This window comes from Hypomesus nipponensis, chromosome 2 (assembly GCF_054491055.1).
Source record: "Hypomesus nipponensis isolate SF chromosome 2, ASM5449105v1, whole genome shotgun sequence".
In the NCBI taxonomy this organism is placed as follows: domain Eukaryota; kingdom Metazoa; phylum Chordata; class Actinopteri; order Osmeriformes; family Osmeridae; genus Hypomesus; species Hypomesus nipponensis.
This window is the reverse complement of record NC_140362.1, coordinates 18500001-18519615: the sequence shown is the minus strand read 5'-3', so window position 1 is coordinate 18519615 and position 19615 is coordinate 18500001. Positions and strand designations below refer to the sequence as shown.

General features: G+C 45.8%; 1 protein-coding gene across 2 annotated transcripts; it reads left to right on the top strand.

Moving 5' to 3' along the window:
* Nucleotides 1–126: 126 nt before the first annotated feature.
* On the top strand, nucleotides 127–14064 carry smarcc1a (SWI/SNF related BAF chromatin remodeling complex subunit C1a). 2 transcript variants are annotated; one of them, XM_084709692.1, is made up of 28 exons: nucleotides 127–358; nucleotides 1479–1598; nucleotides 1819–1904; nucleotides 2155–2236; nucleotides 2395–2487; nucleotides 2580–2649; nucleotides 2733–2802; nucleotides 2998–3073; nucleotides 3162–3287; nucleotides 3698–3792; nucleotides 4004–4131; nucleotides 4505–4564; nucleotides 4989–5026; nucleotides 5210–5331; nucleotides 5426–5497; nucleotides 5590–5703; nucleotides 5862–6015; nucleotides 6263–6373; nucleotides 6894–6953; nucleotides 7088–7346; nucleotides 7738–7899; nucleotides 8828–8883; nucleotides 9580–9733; nucleotides 10142–10320; nucleotides 10551–10685; nucleotides 12505–12802; nucleotides 13124–13252; nucleotides 13422–14064. In XM_084709692.1, the coding sequence occupies exons 1-28, from the start codon at nucleotides 173–175 to the stop codon at nucleotides 13511–13513; spliced, it is 3327 nt and encodes a 1108-aa protein (XP_084565818.1). In that variant the 5' UTR covers nucleotides 127–172; the 3' UTR covers nucleotides 13514–14064. The 2 variants fall into 2 exon arrangements, with proteins under 2 accessions (XP_084565818.1, XP_084565809.1); XM_084709683.1 differs by having other exon boundaries at nucleotides 3674–3792.
* The last annotated feature ends 5551 nt before the right edge of the window (nucleotides 14065–19615 follow it).

Below are 19615 nucleotides of genomic sequence, written 5' to 3'. Positions count from 1 at the left end.
CGGAGTGGCAAAGCGTCCCACTAAAATCCCTCCCGACTCCCCTAAGTGCATGTTCATATCGCGAGACTTCTCATTAACGTCCAAGTTTACTGCGGCTGCGCAATTTCATTTCGAAAACTTGCCTGGTGAGTGACGCGTTGGAGGAGAGAGAAAAGGCAGCGGACAAGAAACAATGGCGACAGCGGCAACTGCAGCGGGTGGAACGGGCTCTGGAGGACCAGTAGCTGGCCCGGCGGGTGGCGGTACCACAGTGGGTCGAAAGAAAGATGGAGGGCCATCCTCGAAGTATTGGGAGAGTGCAGAAACAATATCGCAGTTCGAGACGGTGCGTTTATGGATCGGGAAGCACTACAAAAAGGTTAGCAAAGCATCGGTTCAACCTCTCTCCATTGATTTCCTAAGAACATTAAGGCCTGTATCTTTCCAGTCCATACAACAGCACAATGGAAATGGAACAACCTTGACCATTCAATGTTTACTCAGATGCCATATATCGCTTGGTGAAATAGTTGAGCATAACTATCCCAACACGTAACAGCTGTTTTTTTTTCTTCATTACAAGCACATGGACTAAATAGCTGTACCCCCAAAATAATTTTCCGTCCCCTGTCTTTCTGGAAGTTCTATTCCAGCAACTACACTGAGCCATGCTAAATATCGAGGATATAGCTACCGTTGACTGTTTCCACTGTCTATCACATTGCTTGCATATCTTGTTTTCTGTCGACGCATGGCATTATGTTGCTATCCCGCTGCAAATAGATGTACCTAGGAATGTCGTTAGCTACAGTCAGATATAGCTAGCAGCTAATGAACGCGCGAGCAAGCCCTACCCAGGCCAGTCACGGGACAGAAAACCAAATGCTGCGAATGCGTTGTAATCATAATGTTACTTAAATGTACTTCCTAGCTACTTCAAATACTTAAGTATGGAAGTAGCCTATCCAAAGTACTGTCGCTGCTGTGGCTGTGAATAAATTAATTGTGTGCTACACGTTATGTTGGCATAATAAATGGAACACTTGTCAACAGTTAGCCTAGCTTGCTAAAGTTAGCTGGAGCTAGCTCCCTAAACAAAGACACTTCCTCGGCCGGCAAGATTTAGTAAGCTTTCTAGCACTTCTGTAGCAGATATATGTTTTCATTAAAGGTTGCTGGAGTAAAAACGCATTCAAGTTTTGCGTACTTGTGTAACATCCATAAGTTACCTTATTAGCAATTATATCTTGTTTGACCATGGAAAGGACCTCATTCGACAACACACTTGCTGTGTTTTCTTCCACCACATCCGCACGCCACTCTAGTATATATACATATATTTTCCGAATTGTGTGACCTAAAGCTTTAGATGTTATCTATGTCGATTCTATTTTTTTAAGAGCATACGGTGATATTGCTTTCTATGGAACGTTTGTACAAGTGAGAACAAGCTTGTAAATGGTTGTCCCCAACAACTATGTCCCCTTGTGGTTTTTCAGTATGTACAGGCAGACTCTCCCTCTAGCAAGTCCCTGGCTGGGCTTGTGGTGCAGCTGCTTCAATTCCAGGAAGATGCTTTTGGGAGGAGGGTCAACAACCCAGCTCTGACCAAGTTACCTGTAAGTACAAACACACACACTTACACACTTTCTGTGTCGAAAAGTGTCTAAACATGCCCCCTTGAAACAAAAATACCTGTAATTGTCGCTGAGTTGATAGACTGCAGCCAGACTGTGTTAGTAGATATTCTATAATAAAGCTATATGTAAAATATTCTTCTTTACACAAATTGTATTTTTATGCGTGCCATTATCAATAATTATCCTTTTTTTTGGTTAGGCCAAAAGCTTCCTGGACTTCAAGGCAGGTGGTGCTCTGTGTCACATCCTGGGCTCTGCCTACAAATTCAAGAGCGAACAAGGCTGGTGAGTTGGGTTACTATGGTTACCGTAGTGCTTTATTTTTTTTATTCTTCTACAGAGGATTAAGCGTAAAATATTTCTTTCAATGCTATACTGTTTTTGACAATGTTGATAAGCTGGAGAGAAATCTTTTCTGTGTGCATACTGAGATTGGGGTTGTAATCATCATGGGGGATTTGCAAAGTGTCCTTTCTCCCAGAATTAGACTTGTAAACTAAGGCTTTGTCACGGCAAGTGCCTCCTCTGTTTCCAGGCGTAGGTTTGACCTGCAGAACCCCTCTCGGATGGACAGAAACGTGGAGATGTTCTTGAATGTGGAGAAAACCCTTGTTCAGGTCAGACATTTTCAGGCAAACAAATGTCAGCAGATGACAACCATCACAAAAAAAAGCTTTTATATTGACTTAATTGACAGGCAGTTGGATAAGGATAAAAGCAAAATATAAATCATCCTTTTGGTCTGGAAGTTTTAATACAGCCTTTGTGGTTACAGAATAACTGCCTGACTCGTCCAATCGTGTTCCTGGCACCTGACATGGAGCAGAAGCAGGCGAATAAGCTGAAAGACATCATCAAGCGACACCAGGTATAACCTTTGAAATCATCACTGTGTTTTCTAATAGAATGGGATCATTCTAATGAACGTTTTATAACTGGACCACATTTGTGTTTCTTTAGGGCTCCATTACTGAAGATAAATCGAAGGCCACCCACCATATATACCCCTCTCCTACTCAACAAGACGATGGTTAGTGAAGCACTCTACATAAATAATAATAATAATAACAGTTGAGAATCAGAACAGGTCATTTATGTGCTTATGTCTTGTAGAAGAGTGGCTCCGCCCAGTCATGAGGAAGGACAAGCAGGTGCTGGTGCACTGGGGCATGTTCCCAGACAGGTGAGCCCCTGCCTAACTGTCCTGAACTGCTATCATACAAGCCAATCAAACAGCCAAAGAGAGACCTATGGTTGAGCATAACCTATTTAATACACATTTAACATTAGTGCTCAAACTGAATGAAGAGTGAGTCTTCACAAGTGGAAGAATCTGAAATGACTAGAAAATGGACTGTCTTCTCTACGTTATGCCTAGCTATGACACCTGGGTGGCCACCAGCGATGTGGACGGCGAAGTGGAAGATCCACCCAGCTCTGAGAAGCCTTGGAAAGTAGGTTACAGCTGTCTTCCTCCCTGTAATCCTCTTCATGAAGAGAAAGAACCAAATATGTCTGAGACCTTTCCTCTCTCACACACAGGTGCATGCCAAATGGGTCCTGGACACTGATGCCTTTAACGAGTGGATGAACGAGGAGGACTATGAGGTGGACGACAACAAGAAGCCTGTGAATTTCCGACAGAGGATCTTCCCACGGGAAGAGGAGGTAGGCTAAATCCTCAAGTGTGTGTGTGTGTGTGTCTGAGCTTCTAAATACGTGTGAGTTCTTTATACAAAGCTGAGGACTTGTTGTGTTTGGATGTGTTGACCCCTGAAAAAAAATGAAAAAATAGTTGTTTGAAGCTGTGCGTACACTGTATATTTTGTCCTGCTCCTCCGAGTCTGCTTGTCTGTTCGTGTCTACTGTCGCCCATCCTTTCCAAATTCTTCCTCGCTCTTTCACCCCCCCCTCCCTCCACACCTCCGCCTCCTGCTCCCTCATCCCAACCCCCCTCCGTGTGTGAAACCGTTTCCATCCTCTCATTCTCTCGCTCTTTCTTTCTCTCATCCTCCATCCCTCCCCCCACTCTCTTCCCCTGGGGTTCTGATCAGTCTTCCCGTACACCCGATCGTAAGGAGCGCAAGGCCAACGCCGCTGGCAAGAAGAGGAGGCGCTCACCCTCCCCTCCCAGCACCCCTGCAGAGTCTCGCAAGAAGGGTGGCAAAAAGGGGTGAGAATCTTTTCAGAATAATTCAGTGATTCATTTACATTTAGTCATTTAGCAGACGCTCTTATCCAGAGCGACCTACAGTAAGTACAACTTATTGTTAACATAACATTGCTTCAGACAGATAGTATAACGTTCTGCATATTCCTGTGCCTTGTTTCTTTCTCTGTCGCACCCCAGTTTGACCTTTTGAATCCTCCCTCTCTCCCCGCAGGAACCCCGGGCCCCACTGGAAGCGTCGCGGCCATCGCGAAGAGGAGGACATGGAGGAGGACTTGACCAAGGACTTGGAGGACCCCTCGCCTGTCCCCGGCATGGAGGAAGTTACTCTTCCCAAGAACGGTCAGGACCACCTCTTGTTACTTGTCTTTTTCCGGGACTGTAGTTCTAATTTCAAGCCTCCACTTTTCTTTTTTTTCCTCCTGCCACCCTCATCCACACTTTGCACCGGTCCTTACAATTATACATCTTTTGAAAGAAAGTTAACTGAACCTTGGCCGGGTTTCCCAGATTCGTTAAGAAACTCTTAATGCTAAGAGCTTCTTAGGAGCGTTCTAAGAACGCGTTGTAGAGCATTCTTAGAACGCTCATAAGAAGCTCTGAGCATTAATAGCTTCTTAACAAATCTGGGAAAACCCGGCCCTTGTCTGTCGAGTTTCTGTTTAGATCTATTCTTTCTGCCTGGTCTTCAATCTCCCCATTTCTCTTTTCTCAGTGAATCCTAAGAAGGACAGTGAGAACACACCGGTCAAGGGAGGGGCTGTAGCAGATTTGGGTAACCTTTTTAAAAATTACAGTTGGGAAGAAAATGTATCCTGTTCTACATAAAACAGCTAACTGACATGGTTGAACATTTTGAATCTGATGGATAAAGTCCTCAATATATATATATATATATATATATATATATATATATATATATATATATATGTATATGTATATGTATATATATGTATATATATATATATATATATATATATATATATATATATATATATATATATATATATACGTATATATATATGTATATGTATATATATACGTATATATATATGTATATGTATATATATACATATGTATATATATATGTATATATATGTATATGTATATATATATGTATATATATATATATGTATACATGCATATATGTATGTGTTTATGTGTATATTGTCCTGACTCTGTCTCTCTCTGTCCCTCAGATGAGTTGGACGATGACACTGTGATGTCTGGTGGCAAGGTAACAGCAGCTTCTCTTGTTCCCTTTGACTACACATCAGTTTAACGGAGGTTGTCTCCTTATTGTGGTCTTTAGCTAGCTGTTGTCCTGAGAATACCAAGCACATCTGTCTGCAATAGTATAGTGGGCAAGTCTGAAATCAGTGTGTCTGTGAGTGACTCTCTCCTCTGTCTTCCTCTACAGGATGATGAGGAGCAGAGCAAGTCTGAGATCAACCGGCTCATTGACTCCAGCGAAGACAATGTGACAGAGCAGACTCACCACATCATCATACCTAGCTACGCTGCCTGGTTTGACTACAACTGGTAAGGTTGATTGCATACCTCATTCTCTGTGTGTGTGTGTGTGTATACGTCGGGGTGCTTGTTTAGTCTCACGGGGCGGCCCTTCGTTTTTCAGCATCCATGAGATCGAGAGGCGTGCCCTACCGGAGTTCTTCAATGGGAAGAACAAGTCCAAGTCTCCAGAGATGTGAGTGAATAGCATAAGAAACACACCTAACACCTTCATTTGAAGCAGTCACAGTGTTTTTTTTAACCCGTGTTTTTTCCACTCCATGAAAGATACCTGGCCTACCGTAACTTCATGATCGATACGTACCGCCTGAACCCCCAGGAGTACCTCACCTCCACCTCCTGCCGCAGAAATCTCACCGGTGACGTGTGTGCCGTCATGAGGTGAGGGGGTGGAGTGGCCATGTTTGGTCTTGTGTTGCCCCTGTAAAGGTTTTCTCGGGCTCCTTTTGACGTTTCTGGACACGTTTATTTTGGCGCAGTTTCTTAATGGAATGCCTGACTGCCCGAGCCTGTCTAAAGCTCCTGTCTTTGTGCATCAGGGTCCATGCCTTCCTGGAGCAGTGGGGGCTGGTTAACTACCAGGTGGATGCAGAGAGCAGACCCCTTCCCATGGGCCCCCCACCCACACCTCATTTCAACGTGCTGGCTGACACCCCCTCTGGTCTCATGCCACTGCACCACCGCCCGCCACAGGTGAGAGAAGGACTCTCTTGTTTCGGCGGAAGCCTGGTTGCGGGTTGTTGGTTCCGAATATGCCTGCATACTGCAAAATCATACCAAATTTAGAACATCTTTCTGGCATTTTTGGATTTTGTTTCTTGACGTAGTATGTAAGAGGCATCAAGACTTGATGACGAGAGAATTTATTTGCAGCTGATCTATTTCATGTTAGTACGGAAAAGCCAGACATTAATCACTGTACCCTTTTCTCTCTGTTTAGATCCCCTCATCCCAGCAGATGCTCAACTTCCCAGAGAAGGGCAAAGACAAGCCCACCGACCTGCAGAACTTTGGCCTGCGCACAGATCTCTATTCTAAGAAAAACCCAAAGGTACAGACTTGCCCAAATCATTTCTTAAAAAAACTGCAGCATTTCCCTACCAAACTGTCCTTATTAAACGCGCAACATGTCTCAAGTTAGTGACACACTTATAGTGAGTGTTGGGGCTGTCTAGACAAAGGTTGCAAGGAAGGGCAGAGTAAAGGCTGGTTCCAAGTTCAAATGCAAATTCTTTATTTATCTCATCAAAGATACAACATGGGCTTTCTGTGGTAGAAAGTTAAAGCTATGCATAGACAACAGACATTCTTATACTCTTTTCACAAGATTGGTTCTATCCTTTAATCAGTGGCCACTAATATTTAATATGTGCTGTGTCTTGTTCTCTACGTCAGAGCTGGTTCACCTGAGGTAACCTTTCTGTCTCTTAGTCAGTTTGGTCATCTTAGGATAACTTGAGGACAGTTCATGTCAGGACAACCAACTAGTTCAGTTATGGTAGTTTCATACAGTTTTTGGCTACAACATGAGTGATTCACTGATTTTCTAAATGCTTTGTTTGCATTTCCAGAGTAAAGGGACAAGTGGAGGCAGGGAATGGACTGAACAGGAGACTCTGCTGCTATTGGAGGTACAGTATATTTGAGTGTCACAAAAATGGGATAAGATCTCAGTAAGCGTACGACTTCCTTTATTTATATGTCTCTCTCTTGTTTTCTCTCCATCTCTCCGTTTCCGTTTCTCCTCCTCCTCCCCCCCCCCCAGGCTCTGGAGATGTACAAAGACGACTGGAACAAGGTTTCGGAGCACGTGGGATCTCGCACCCAGGACGAGTGCATCCTCCACTTCCTGCGCCTGCCCATCGAGGACCCCTACCTGGAGAACTCGGAGGCCTCGCTGGGCCCTCTGGCCTACCAGCCCGTGCCCTTCAGCCAGTCGGGCAACCCTGTGATGAGCACGGTGGCCTTCCTCGCGTCCGTGGTGGACCCGCGTGTGGCATCCGCTGCTGCTAGGGCAGCCCTGGGTCAGTGCCAGGGGGAGAAGGCCAAATAATGCGTGGGAGGGGTGGGTGGGTTTAGGGAGTTAGATGGCTAAGCAGTTAGGGAATCGGGCTATTAATCAGAAGGTTGCCAGTTCGATTCCCGACTGTGCCAAACGCTATGTGATTGGGCAAGGCTCTTCACCCTACTTGACTCGGGGGGGGAATATCCCTGTACTAACTTTAAGTCGCTCTGGATAAGAGCGTCTGCTAAATGACTAAATGTAAAATGTAGGGACATGTTGAGGGTGCTGTAAATCCCTGTTTGTCTCATATAGCAGCGCTTGCCACCAAAACAATAACTAAGATGTTATTTTATCGCAATCGTGGCATCACGGCGTAACGGCGATTTGATTCTCGGACTCCCCCCTTGCAGAGGAGTTCTCCCGTGTGCGAGAAGAGGTGCCGGCAGAGCTGGTGGAGGCCCATGTGAAGAAGGTGCAGGAGGCGGCACGCAGCACCGGCAAGGTGGACCCCGCCTACGGCCTGGAGAGCAGCGGCATCGCTGGCACTGCACCCGAGGAGCCCGAGAAGACCGGTAACATACTCACACACACTCTAGTTATTCATATAGTGAATGTACTTATTCCTGTTTGTGGCCAATAGGGGGCAGCAGAAGACCACACTTAGAAGACTACAGTAGCCAACAGGCAGGGCGAGGCTCATTGTCTTAGCCTGTATTCATCTTGGTGCTGTGTGTGTGAGCGTGTGTGTGTGTGTGTGTAAACGCAGCACTTTTTCTCCATCTTTACGACATCTCCATCTTTACCACAGCGCTTAGTCTTAGAGCAACTCATTCATTTTGCTCAACGTGTTTCACACACAGCCCTGGTTTCACAATTTGGGAGCAATGTAGAGGCATCATCAAATTTGTGTTTGTATGTGACTGTGTGCTCGGCTACCGTGGTAACTACTGGATTAGAACAGCAGTGGCAGATGGGGTGGGTTGTGGGGGGGGAGGGGAGGGGGGAGGACTGAAACTGGGTCAAATCACTGCCATGTGCCACGGTCTTCAATACCACACGAGCTCTGAATCAGCCGGCTAACTATGAAGGCAGGAGTCTGTGCGCCTCGGATCCTCCAACGGGTCCCTGCACTAGCATTGACCGCCAGCGGGCGCTGCCAACTGGCACTGCACTAATCTGCACTGCCGGCGGCACTGCACTAGTTACCCCTAAGTGAATGCACAGAATAAACAAAAACATGCCCAAAACCAACGAATGGACTAAAAATGCCTCCTGTAATTACCCTGTTAAAGCAGCACACTGCTAGTTGGTACTGAGGTCTCTCAATGCATGCATGGATCACATCTGGGGCCCCGATCATTCACATGCACAAACACAGAGGAGAGGTTCGTCTCCCGATCATGCAGACGCTAATAAGCTTCCAACCCCTCTCGTCTTCACATCTTTGTCGAGTCCCTCTTCTGTGATGTTCACACTTCCTGTTTGTCTCCGTGGCTCCAGAGACCCCAGAAGCAGAGAAGACGGAAACAGACTCTGACTCCCAGCAGCCTGACAAGGTAAGACCCCCCTCCACTCAGAGGTCAACGGGGTGTTGCTACCCAGCGTGCATCGGTCACGAGGAGTGATTCAGGCCCCCACCTGTATCACTCCTCTCCACCGTTTCTACTTCTCTTCCTCTTTTTCTCTTCAGTCGTCCATGAAGCCCGTCTCTGTGTTTTGGGAAGGCCCCCGGGGCAGATGTATGCCTATAAAAAAAAACATTAGTCGAATTTCACTGTCCGCTTCACTGGCCTATTGGTAGCTCGATTTTCATTAACATCCATTAACCTCTGTTAGTGCTCCAGCCCTGCTCCATGCCCATTAGGAACATGCACAGGTTTTAGTGTTAAGAGGTTTTACAAGTTTTATTTAATTTTTTGTATAAAAAAAAATGTAGACATTAGCAAATTAACCTGGTTAAATCGGCAGTGTGGTAAATTATTATTTGTATCTTATGTGCTGCGATTGCTGTTTAACACTGTTTTTCTCATGTGAATCAGCCAATTAACATTCAGTCCTCTTTAATCTTTTTCTACGATTTTTCTCTAGTTTCGGTTCTGTGTCCCCTGATGGCCTAATAGTCATGTGACCTGTCAGTCTCTTTCCCCTCATGTCTCCTTCAAGTTGTGCTGCCTCTTAAGTTGTCTGTTTTCAAAGCTTAGCCTCGACTTCTTTCTCCTTCAACCTCACCTGCTCTGTTGTCGCCCTCTCAGGCTGAGTCCAAGGACGAGGCGGAGAAGCCCAGCGAGTCTGCAGAGAAGCCAGCGGAAGGAGAGAAGGTCAAGAGCGAGACCGTCGAGCCCTCTGAGAAAGAAGGAGACAGCGATGGAGCAGAGGACAAGACGGCAGCAGCAGCAGCAGTCACAGGTAAGATGGACATGCCCGGGAATGGGAGTCAGATGGCTGAGCGGTTAGGGAATCTGTCTATTAATCAGAAGGTTGCCGGTTCGATTCCCGGCGTGCAAAATGACATTGTGTCCTTGGGCAAGGCACTTCACCCTACTTGCCTCGGGGCGGGGAGGGGGGAATGTCTCTGTACTCACTGTAAGTCGCACTGGATAAGAGCGTCTGCTAAATGACTACATGTAAATGAATGCGGTCTTCGAATCTGGTTCAACAGCCGTTACTTAAGTTTCAAATCTCCATCTTTCATTCGTTTCTCTCCAGGCTGATTTCAAAAAGTTATCACGGCGTAGCTTATTAAGCCAGGCTTTTTTTAATATATAACCTAGTGTGCCCGGCATGCAAATGATCTGTATGGCTCTCCGCTTTCAGACAAAGACAAGGAGGAGGCCATGGAGACGTCGGAGGAAGACAAGGAGAAGGAGGAGCAGGAAGGCACCACTGAGGAGGAGGACGACGACAAGAGGAAGAAGCTGGAGCCGGACGGGGGGGAGGGGAACATCGCCACGGCAGCCGCCGCCGCCCTGGCTTCTGCCGCCACCAAGGCAAAGGTGAGCTCCCCCCTTCGATGGGCACAGGGCTGCGTGTATAACCAACCTCACCCAGAACCACTGGGCTCTACCCTGTGGGATATACTGTAGATGTTTGAACTGAGACGTGAGTGTGCGTCCAACCAACCTAGTCAGTCGCTCTGGGGGACACTTGTGGTGCTTGACCGATTATTCTTTCCCTCTCCTCTTCTGCCTCCATCATCTCTCCCTCCTTGTCGTCATTCCTCCAGCATCTTGCAGCGGTGGAGGAGAGGAAGATCAAGTCCCTGGTGGCCCTGCTGGTGGAGACGCAGATGAAGAAGCTAGAGATCAAGCTCAGGCACTTTGAGGAGTTGGAGACCATTATGGATCGTGAGAAAGAGGCAGTAAGTGCTGTGCTGAAGGCTTGTGGGGAATATATTAGATGGACCCGTGGACCAAGAGAGACATTTGGGGCATGAGGCCAAACAATGGAATTTCTAGAGTGAAAGAAAGACTTTGTTTTATCAACAATTTTTATTTTATAAAATAAGTGATTTTGTTTAATAACAAACTTGCCCTTGCAGTATGGACAGTGTTCTGCATACGTGCACAGACACGTGCACACACACACACACACTTCTGCTTACAAGCTTGTCTGTGGTTGGTCCTTGGAGATGCCAGCGAGAGTCTAAAACTCTGTTGAGCGCCAAGCTGCGGACCGTAGCCCAGTTTAGCAACCGTAAATAGTGCATGAAAAAGGCCCTGCTTTCCATAACTCTCTGGAAGAGCACAGAGCCTCCCACAGCTACCATAGGCTGTTAAACACTGGGCTCTAAACACACACCACGGTAGCCCTCACACACACACACACACACACACACACACACACACACATGCAGACAGAGGGGACAAGTAAAACGAATTAAACATAAACAAGCACCGAATAAGGCTGCACTTCAGCTTGCTGTTATGCATGAAGAAACATCTGGGATCCTCCTTGGCCAGGGCTTCTGGGTAGTTTTGCTGAATGAGTCTTGGAGTGTTTTGCTGCTTAATAGATGTGTATGTGCATGAAAATCTATTCCACTATTGATTCTTCAAAACATTTGTCTCTTCTTAGCCCACCTCCCTTTGCTTTCTTTTCCTGTATTGTCATGTAAACATTTTTTTAATATATATATATATATATATATATATATGTCACTCCCCTTCCTTCTGTCATGGGAGCATCTAAAAGCTTAATCCTCTCAAATATCTTAATACTCACTTACTTAATACATCTTCTTCTCTTAGCTGGGTTTGAACAGGAACTCATCCCCCCCTTCCCTTTCTGATAATTGTGGTCAATGGAAGACTTTCTTTCAAGCCTTCTCCTTTTTAGCGTTAATTATATTGCTGAATTGAGAGCACAAGAAACAACACAATGAAAAGGTAGAGGAAGCGGCGTTACGAAGCCGCTAATGAACTGCATGTGACGTGTTGCAATCGAACCGCTTATGCTTTTACTCTGATGCCACGCCAGGGCTATTGATTCACTTTGAAAGATGGTGATGACACCTTAACAACGTTTCCCTCTCCCTCTCTCTCCTCTTCTCCCTCTCTCTCCCCCTCCCTCTCTTGCTCCCCTTCTCCCCTCTCTCCTCCCCCTGTCTCCCTCCCCCTGTCTCCCTCCCCCTCTCTCCTCCCCCTGTCTCCCTCCCCCTGTCTCCCTCCCCCTGTCTCCCTCCCCCTGTCTCCCTCCCCCTGTCTCCCTCCCCCTGTCTCTCTCCCTCCCCCTCTCTCCCTCCCCCCCTCTCCCTCTCCCTCTCTCTCCTCTTCTCCCTCTCTCTCCCCCTCCCTCTCTTGCTCCCCTTCTCCCCTCTCTCCTCCCCCTCTCTCCTCCCCCTCTCTCCCTCCCCCTCTCTCCCTCCCCCTCTCTCCCTCCCCCTCTCTCCCTCCCCCTCTCTCCCTCCCCCTCTCTCCCTCCCCCTCTCTCCCTCTCCCTCTCTCTCCTCTTCTCCCTCTCTCTCCCCCTCCCTCTCTTGCTCCCCTTCTCCCCTCTCTCCTCCCCCTCTCTCCCTCCCCCTCTCTCCCTCCCCCTCTCTCCCTCCCCCTCTCTCCCTCTCCCTCTCTCTCCTCTTCTCCCTCTCTCTCCCCCTCCCTCTCTTGCTCCCCTTCTCCCCTGTCTCCCTCCCCCTGTCTCCCTCCCCCTCTCTCCCTCCCCCTCTCTCTCCCTGTCTCCAGCTGGAGCTGCAGAGGCAGCAGCTGCTGACAGAGCGACAGGCCTTCCACATGGAGCAGCTCAAGTACGCTGAGATGAAGGCTCGCCAGCAGATGGAGCAGCAGCAGCAGCAGCAGCAGCAAGGCAGCGCCACGGCCGGCCCCGGCCCCCACCATGGCCCGCCCCCAGGCATGCACCACGGAGGGCCCCCCGGACCCCCCCACCACGGCCCCCCGCCCGTCATGCACCCCGGACACCCCCCCGGCCCTGGCTTCGTCCCAATGCACCACCCCATGGGCCCCCACCACCCGACTCAGACAGGTTAGAAGATGAGCGTGTTTATACAGATGGCTGAGCGGTTAGGGAGTCGGCCTATTAATCAGAAGGTTGTCGGATCGATTTCCGGCCGTGCCAAATGACGTTGTGTCCTTGGGCAAGGCACTTCACCCTACTTGCCTCGGGGAGAATGTCCCTGTACTTACTGTAAGTCGCTCTGGATAAAGAGCGTCTGCTAAATGTAAATGTATACCCACATCTGACCGTTAACTCTTGCTTCCATCAAAAGCTAGTTTGATATCTGGCTAATGGGAGAGATTTGACAAATGTCATGTGGCTGACACACCTCATCTTCTAACCCTCCAGGACCAATGGTAGGTCCTGGCCAGTCCATGCCCGGGCGTATGATGACAGGCCCGCCCCCTAGTGGGCCCCCTCCTGGCAGCATGCCCACCATGATGGGCACCCGCCACCCGGGAGCCCCAAACGGCATGTGTGAGTAGCTCCGCCTTGAATCTTTTCAGATGAAAGCGTCTGTAAACGTTTAGCAAACCAGTGTATTAAAATGGTTTCTATGAAAAGTCACATTCTGCCATCTGGCAAGGTTGGGTTGTAGTAATAAGAATTGTGATTTTAAATGGGAAATGTATGTATTCTTCTTCAGACCCTGGCCCACCGCCCTCACAGCCTGAAGGGATCGCACCGGTGCCTGTGGGCCCTCCAACAGCTGCCCCTGGACGAGTGTCAGAAAACTGAGGCACATACACACACACACACATGCACGCACACACACACTTAAAATGATCTTCCCCCATTGATGGCCTTTTCTATTGGCTGGCTGTTCTCTCAACACCCCCCCCCCTAACCCTAACCCCCCCCCTTCCCAAACCACGCGCGCGCACACACACTCAGGGCTCAATGCAAGGGTGTCCCAAACTTTCACTTAAGAACTCACCATATTCTTTTTTTACAAACACACACACACACACACACACACTCAGGGCACAGCGGCGAGGGGGCTGTGTGACTCTGGTTCCCCTTGTCTAGTACAAACACTGTTTTTTCATCTCTTTCGGGGGCTGGTCTGGGTTCGGAGCCCAGCTTTTACATCAGGCTCCTACCGCTCATGTACTTGAGCATATATAGCATTCTTCTCAGTTTAAAATAATTGGGAAGCCATTCAAGGGAGGGATTAGGAACCTCTCTCTTTCTTACTGCTCCCCCTCTATTATATATCTTTAGAATTACACTGTAGCCTTTTCTTTCTCAGTAGTGCATACACACACACACACACACACACACACAAACAAACAGGGGGAGCGAATTTGATTTGAGGGCTAATAAGCATTTCAGGGACGTGCATGTTTGGCAACTGCATGAAGCTAGCGCTTTTACACATGCACACAGAGGGGATCCAGCTACTCTCACACACACCACTTGTCTCACTGAGAATCTACCTCTCCACTTTGCCCCTGTACTATACACTGTAGGGATGTGTTTGTGTGTGTGTTTGTGTTGGGAGTGTTTACTTACTTGCTTACGACAGACAGGGAAGTTTGATGACTGTTCGCCCTGCTGCCCAGCCCCCTTGCCCCTAAAATCACTTGGGTCAGGCCACCGATCAATTGGGGGGGCACCCAGAAACCCATAACTCAAACTGCCAGCCAGGCGTAACACGTGCACACTTGAACACACACTTGAACACACACAAACTCCTAGCCGTTGAACTTCACTGGAGGCTGCTTACACAAAAATAAACTTAGCTGGACGCTCCTCCGATGCACTGGAGACTACACACCTACAGAGGTCTCCCACTGACCTTCATGCAGCCTTTTAGAGAGCTAGACTTGTGGTGATAAATGAGAAACTGTGCTCTTCCTTGGTGGAGTGGGCTTCTAGCTGTTTTAGGTGCTGTTAACGTAGTCCCCTTCCCCCGCCTAGTGCTACCTCGCATCACCTCTAAACCCCCCCCCCCCCCACACACCTCCTCCTCCTCCAGTACACTCCCCCTCACTTATATCCGCTAGTACTGTTAGTATCGCTCTTCTCTGCTACCTCTTTGTATCTCCTCTTTGTTCGTCTGCTGGGTATCTTCTAGATACCCCATCCCCTTGCTCTTTGCTACCTCTCAAAGCACCCTTTCGCTACCTCTAGTATGCCTCTCTTCCTTTTTTTTTTTTTTTTTTTTTTTCTTGCCCACATGACTGCTGCATCGCTGTTGTCCCTCTCATCCCCATTCCTTCAGGTAGAACATCAGCTCTTTCAGAAGTATAATACACATGCCCACCACCCTTCATTCACATTCACACGCTTCCTCACTCAATCTTTCCAGGCTGTTATATCACACCACCAATGATGGGACCCCCTCCTCTTCTTTCCTTTTCCCTTACATATATCTTTTATGGCTACTTTTTGTGTTACAGTAATGTATTTTTAAGAATAAACTTTGTGTAGATCGAGTTATCTTTGTTCTTGGAAGTTTGTAGCATTGTATTTTGTTTATTTTTATTTTTATCAGGTCTGTTGGTACTTTGACCTGAACAATGTCTAATAAACTGTTTTTTTTTGTATGAAGAAGTGTTTGATTGTCTTATGTACTGGTTTTAAGAGAGGGAGAGAGAGCAGTCCATCTGACAAGTGGCAACAGTTGTAACTTATTTACTCATGCAAATGTGGTATGGCATTAGGGGTGTACCTGTAAACAATGACTAGGCATTTCTATTGTCTCGCTTCACCTAAAATGCTGCGTCTGTAGAGAGAGGGATTACTTGTCTGCTGGGTCCTTTGTTTAGGGATTAAGAATACTTTTACAAAAACATTATTTAGAATGGTTAGCCCTTTAAGACATACCTACACAATATACAAACAACTTTTAATTTGTAATTTGTCAAATACGTAACCCTATAATTGACAGAATGCAATGTTTGCTGTGTTTGAAATCTGTCATGGTACTAAATGTCCCTTTGTCAAAGCGGTTTTAAAAAGCACACATCATAACTAATTACATATTCAGAATATTTTTTTTGACATTAAACAACTGTTCTCTTTGTCCGAACACTTAAATATGAGAGACTAAGGAGGAGCCGTTTGTCAGTTTGTAGTGCTGTCTTAGCTGTACCAACTCTGGTGAAGCATTTGTACAGTAATTTGCACACGGAAGAGAAAATATTATGAGGAAAAACAGCTTCCTGATGTAATTTAATCCCTAATCCCCAGCAGGCAGCAATGTAATCTGGCCAGAGGAGGGGATTTCTCTGCACAGGGAGATTGACCATAAGGATGTTATTGAGAGGGGGGGTGATTATTTTCTTGGTGGAACAGAGTAGATGTGGGGGGGGGGGGGGGTTGGCAGAGGTGCCAATTTTTGATTATGTGCCAACTAGGCACATCTTTTTCTCAAGTGAGCGTGTAAGTGATGAGTTGGTCAAAAGGATGACAGAGCATCTACTTACAAATGTAAACTGTCATTTGCGTAACTCTTTAGAGTTTTAAATTTGCTTGTGTATTTTCGGCCTTCTGGTTCTAGTTAAGATATTCATAAAGGAGTAACTGCTCAATGTGCTAAAAAAAAAGAACGCTAAAATATATTACACTCTTAATTCTGTTTCTTGGCATTGGCAGTGGTCTGAATGACAATGACATGAGAGAAGTTAATTATCGAATAGTAAGCAAAGAACACTAGGAATTGAGTCTGAATACAAAATGTATTGTCATGTTTAAACGTTGTCCTGACCCCCCCTCACCCTTCATAAGTCTAATTTCATCTCTTTGTTCATCATTCTCTTCTCTTCCCTGTTTTCCACATCTGCCCTCCTACTGCTGCTGCAAGTGGTTGAAAGCGCCCTTGGAATTGTTCCGATTTTTCATTTTCACATCCTGCACTCCTATTCTGCCTTTTTGTCCTCCCCTCGCTGTCTCTGTGTTCTTCTCCCACCTCAGCTGTGAAAGAAAGCCGACCGCAGAGTGTACTGACGGGCTGCGGAGCTGAGAGACCCTGAGTTTGTACAGATGTTTCATAATTAACACCCTGCCTCCCACAGCTGTGCCAATTCTGCCACGACCGATGAGCTTTACTCTTGGCAAGTCAAGCGTTCCTTCATGCTCTCTTACTCTCATATCTCGTGTGGCACTCACCTTGACTTTTAGCTCACCTGTTCTGGTTCTCTTTTTGGTTTCTGGCTCTCTGCCTCCTATTTCTCTACGTTATATCTGTTGTGGAAGTGTTTCACACCAAGTAATTAGCTTAAAACCCCTGTTATCAAGTAAGACGTGTACGTAAGCACACTGAGTAAAAGATGCTTTTACATCAGTCAACAGAAACACCGACCATAATGGCTGTTCGAAGTGGCTGTTATTGAAACCTACACAAATGATAACAAATGGGGATTTTTGTCTGCATTTACCTGTACATTAAGCCCTAGGGAAGCTACAAAGACTAACTTGAATACCCACCTAAACATGTATTAGTTCTCTCTAGTGTGTAAAAGTAATTATATGCCTGGAGAAACTGAGACAAGGTATGACAGAATGAAAAAAACTAGAATCAACATAAAGCAAATTCCCTCCTCAGTTCAATGTTGATTAAGAGAACAATGAATCCAACATTGACAGTTGGAGATGCACACTGCTGTGTTCCAGGTTGCTTTTATTTCTGGCAGAGCCATAAAGGGTCCATGCCCTTTATCGAAGAAGGTTGCCATGGGGATGTCTTGCATCAGTAGAAGTAGTGATACAACAGGCAATCTATCACACAGGTTAGTGTCGCAAGGCTGTGGTTTGGTGCTGCGATCGTTCTGCATTTAAATACACCCACGGTGGTGGTGATCCATGGCAACCATTTTGTGTCACAGTTTATGTAACGCACTGGCAGTTTTGAAGAAATGGGGAGCACGAATTCAGCACAACAACAATACATAAAAATAGGAATGTAATTAAAAAATGTATAAACAGTTGTGTGTGCACATTATACACTACGTTTTACATTTTATTAATTTCATTGACGTAATTCATTGAATATACAAACAGTGCATATAGAAAGTACAGTAGGTTATCGAGGATATAGAAGGGCACAGTCCTCCGGTGGTCAGTCAGAGAACAGTCTGAGCGTTTGTGTGTTTGTGAATGCATGAATGTGTTTGTCTTTGTTGTCCGGTCTGGTATGTTTCTGTCTCATACAGTAAGCGCTCATTGAGGGGAGAAGTGGAGGGCTCATTAAAAATGGAGGGTGCTAAAGTAGGCCAGTGGTTCACACTGCCAGAGGAGGTGATGGCTGAAGGAGACACACAAACCTCGACCTGCTTCTAACTGCCTTCCCACACCTCACTTCAAAGCTGAACCCCTGCAGGTAACCATTATTCAAGATGCACTTACTGATGTGTACAATTATGATTTTAGGTTATTTTACCTATAAACATAAACTATATATATATATATATATATATATATATATATATATATATATATATATATATATATATATATATATATATATATATATATATATATATACATATTCTTTCAAATTTCCAAATAGTAATAAATAAATTATTTGAGGCAAGAAATAATTCAATCTTGTATTTTCACGAGTTGTTGGCTTCAGAATTTCTATTAAGTGTACCTCTCAGTTCCCTGTTTCAAAACCAGGAGCAATGAGTCATGCTTTTAGCAGTGATAATAAACGTACTCACCTACTTACAATAAACCCATCTAACCCATCTAACTTTACACTGCAGTGTGTGAGAGAGTGATTATAGAATATTCAGTCTTGCTTGAGTAGAGTAGCAGCTGTCAAGGCTCAACATGCTACACTGCTCTAATAGATGCATTGCAAAGCACTTATTTGCAAATATGCCGTATAGATTGCTTACTAAGAAAGCATACTAAGTCACATACTTGGCATAGTATAATACCAGAATTTAAGACTCCTGGCACTCATGGCATGCTATTGTTGTGATTTAAACATGTTTTTTGTAATTCATCCATGTAGTAACAGGTTATTCTAAGAGTATGAACGCTCAATAATCTATTAATCTTTTTTTAATGGGACTGCATGTTCCCATCTTTTGGAGTGCTACTCTGCTTGCTTTTTCCTGTGATGGAAAGGAGTAAGTGCTTAACTAATTATCTGTAAAAATGCTGTAGACAAGAGTTCTCAGTGCTCACTAATGGGCCAAGGAACTCTGGTAGCTCACGCATGGATTCCTTTACTTCTGTCGTTTCTCCTGCTGGATATTCAGTGAGACAACATTAGCTGTGAACACATGATGGGGCAATGACAATAGAGTGGTGCCATCTCTCCCTATGCTGTTAGTTCTCTTTCTTTCTCTCTCATTCACACGCGCACGCACACACACACACACACACACACACATTCTCTCTATTTTTGGCACCTCCTCACATTTCTCTCACTGACTCTCTCTCACTCTCTCCATTTCTAACACACATGCATACAAAAACTGTCTATTATTACCTGAAATGTCATGCTCCATTGCCTCTTGGGCAAGGGATAAATACAAATTCCATTTTGCCCCATCTCCCTAATTACCTGCATCCCTTTTGTCTGTCACTGTCTGCAACAGCAAAGTAAACTGCAAATTACACATGAATAAAAGCTCAACAGCACCACAGTGGCAAGGATTGTTCTCACAAGAGACATATTTTCTGTTTTGAAATTGCATGAATAATATAAGATACAAAGCTGAAATTGAATTCATTTGGAAAACTTTGCAAGTTAACATCCTCCATGTCTATGTGCTTCTACCAACGGAAGTCAAACTTATTTTGTATTAAGTGACTTTGATTTACTGACCACTGGGTTTCTATCACAGCATGCTTCAACTGCTCCACTTTTCCTCCCAT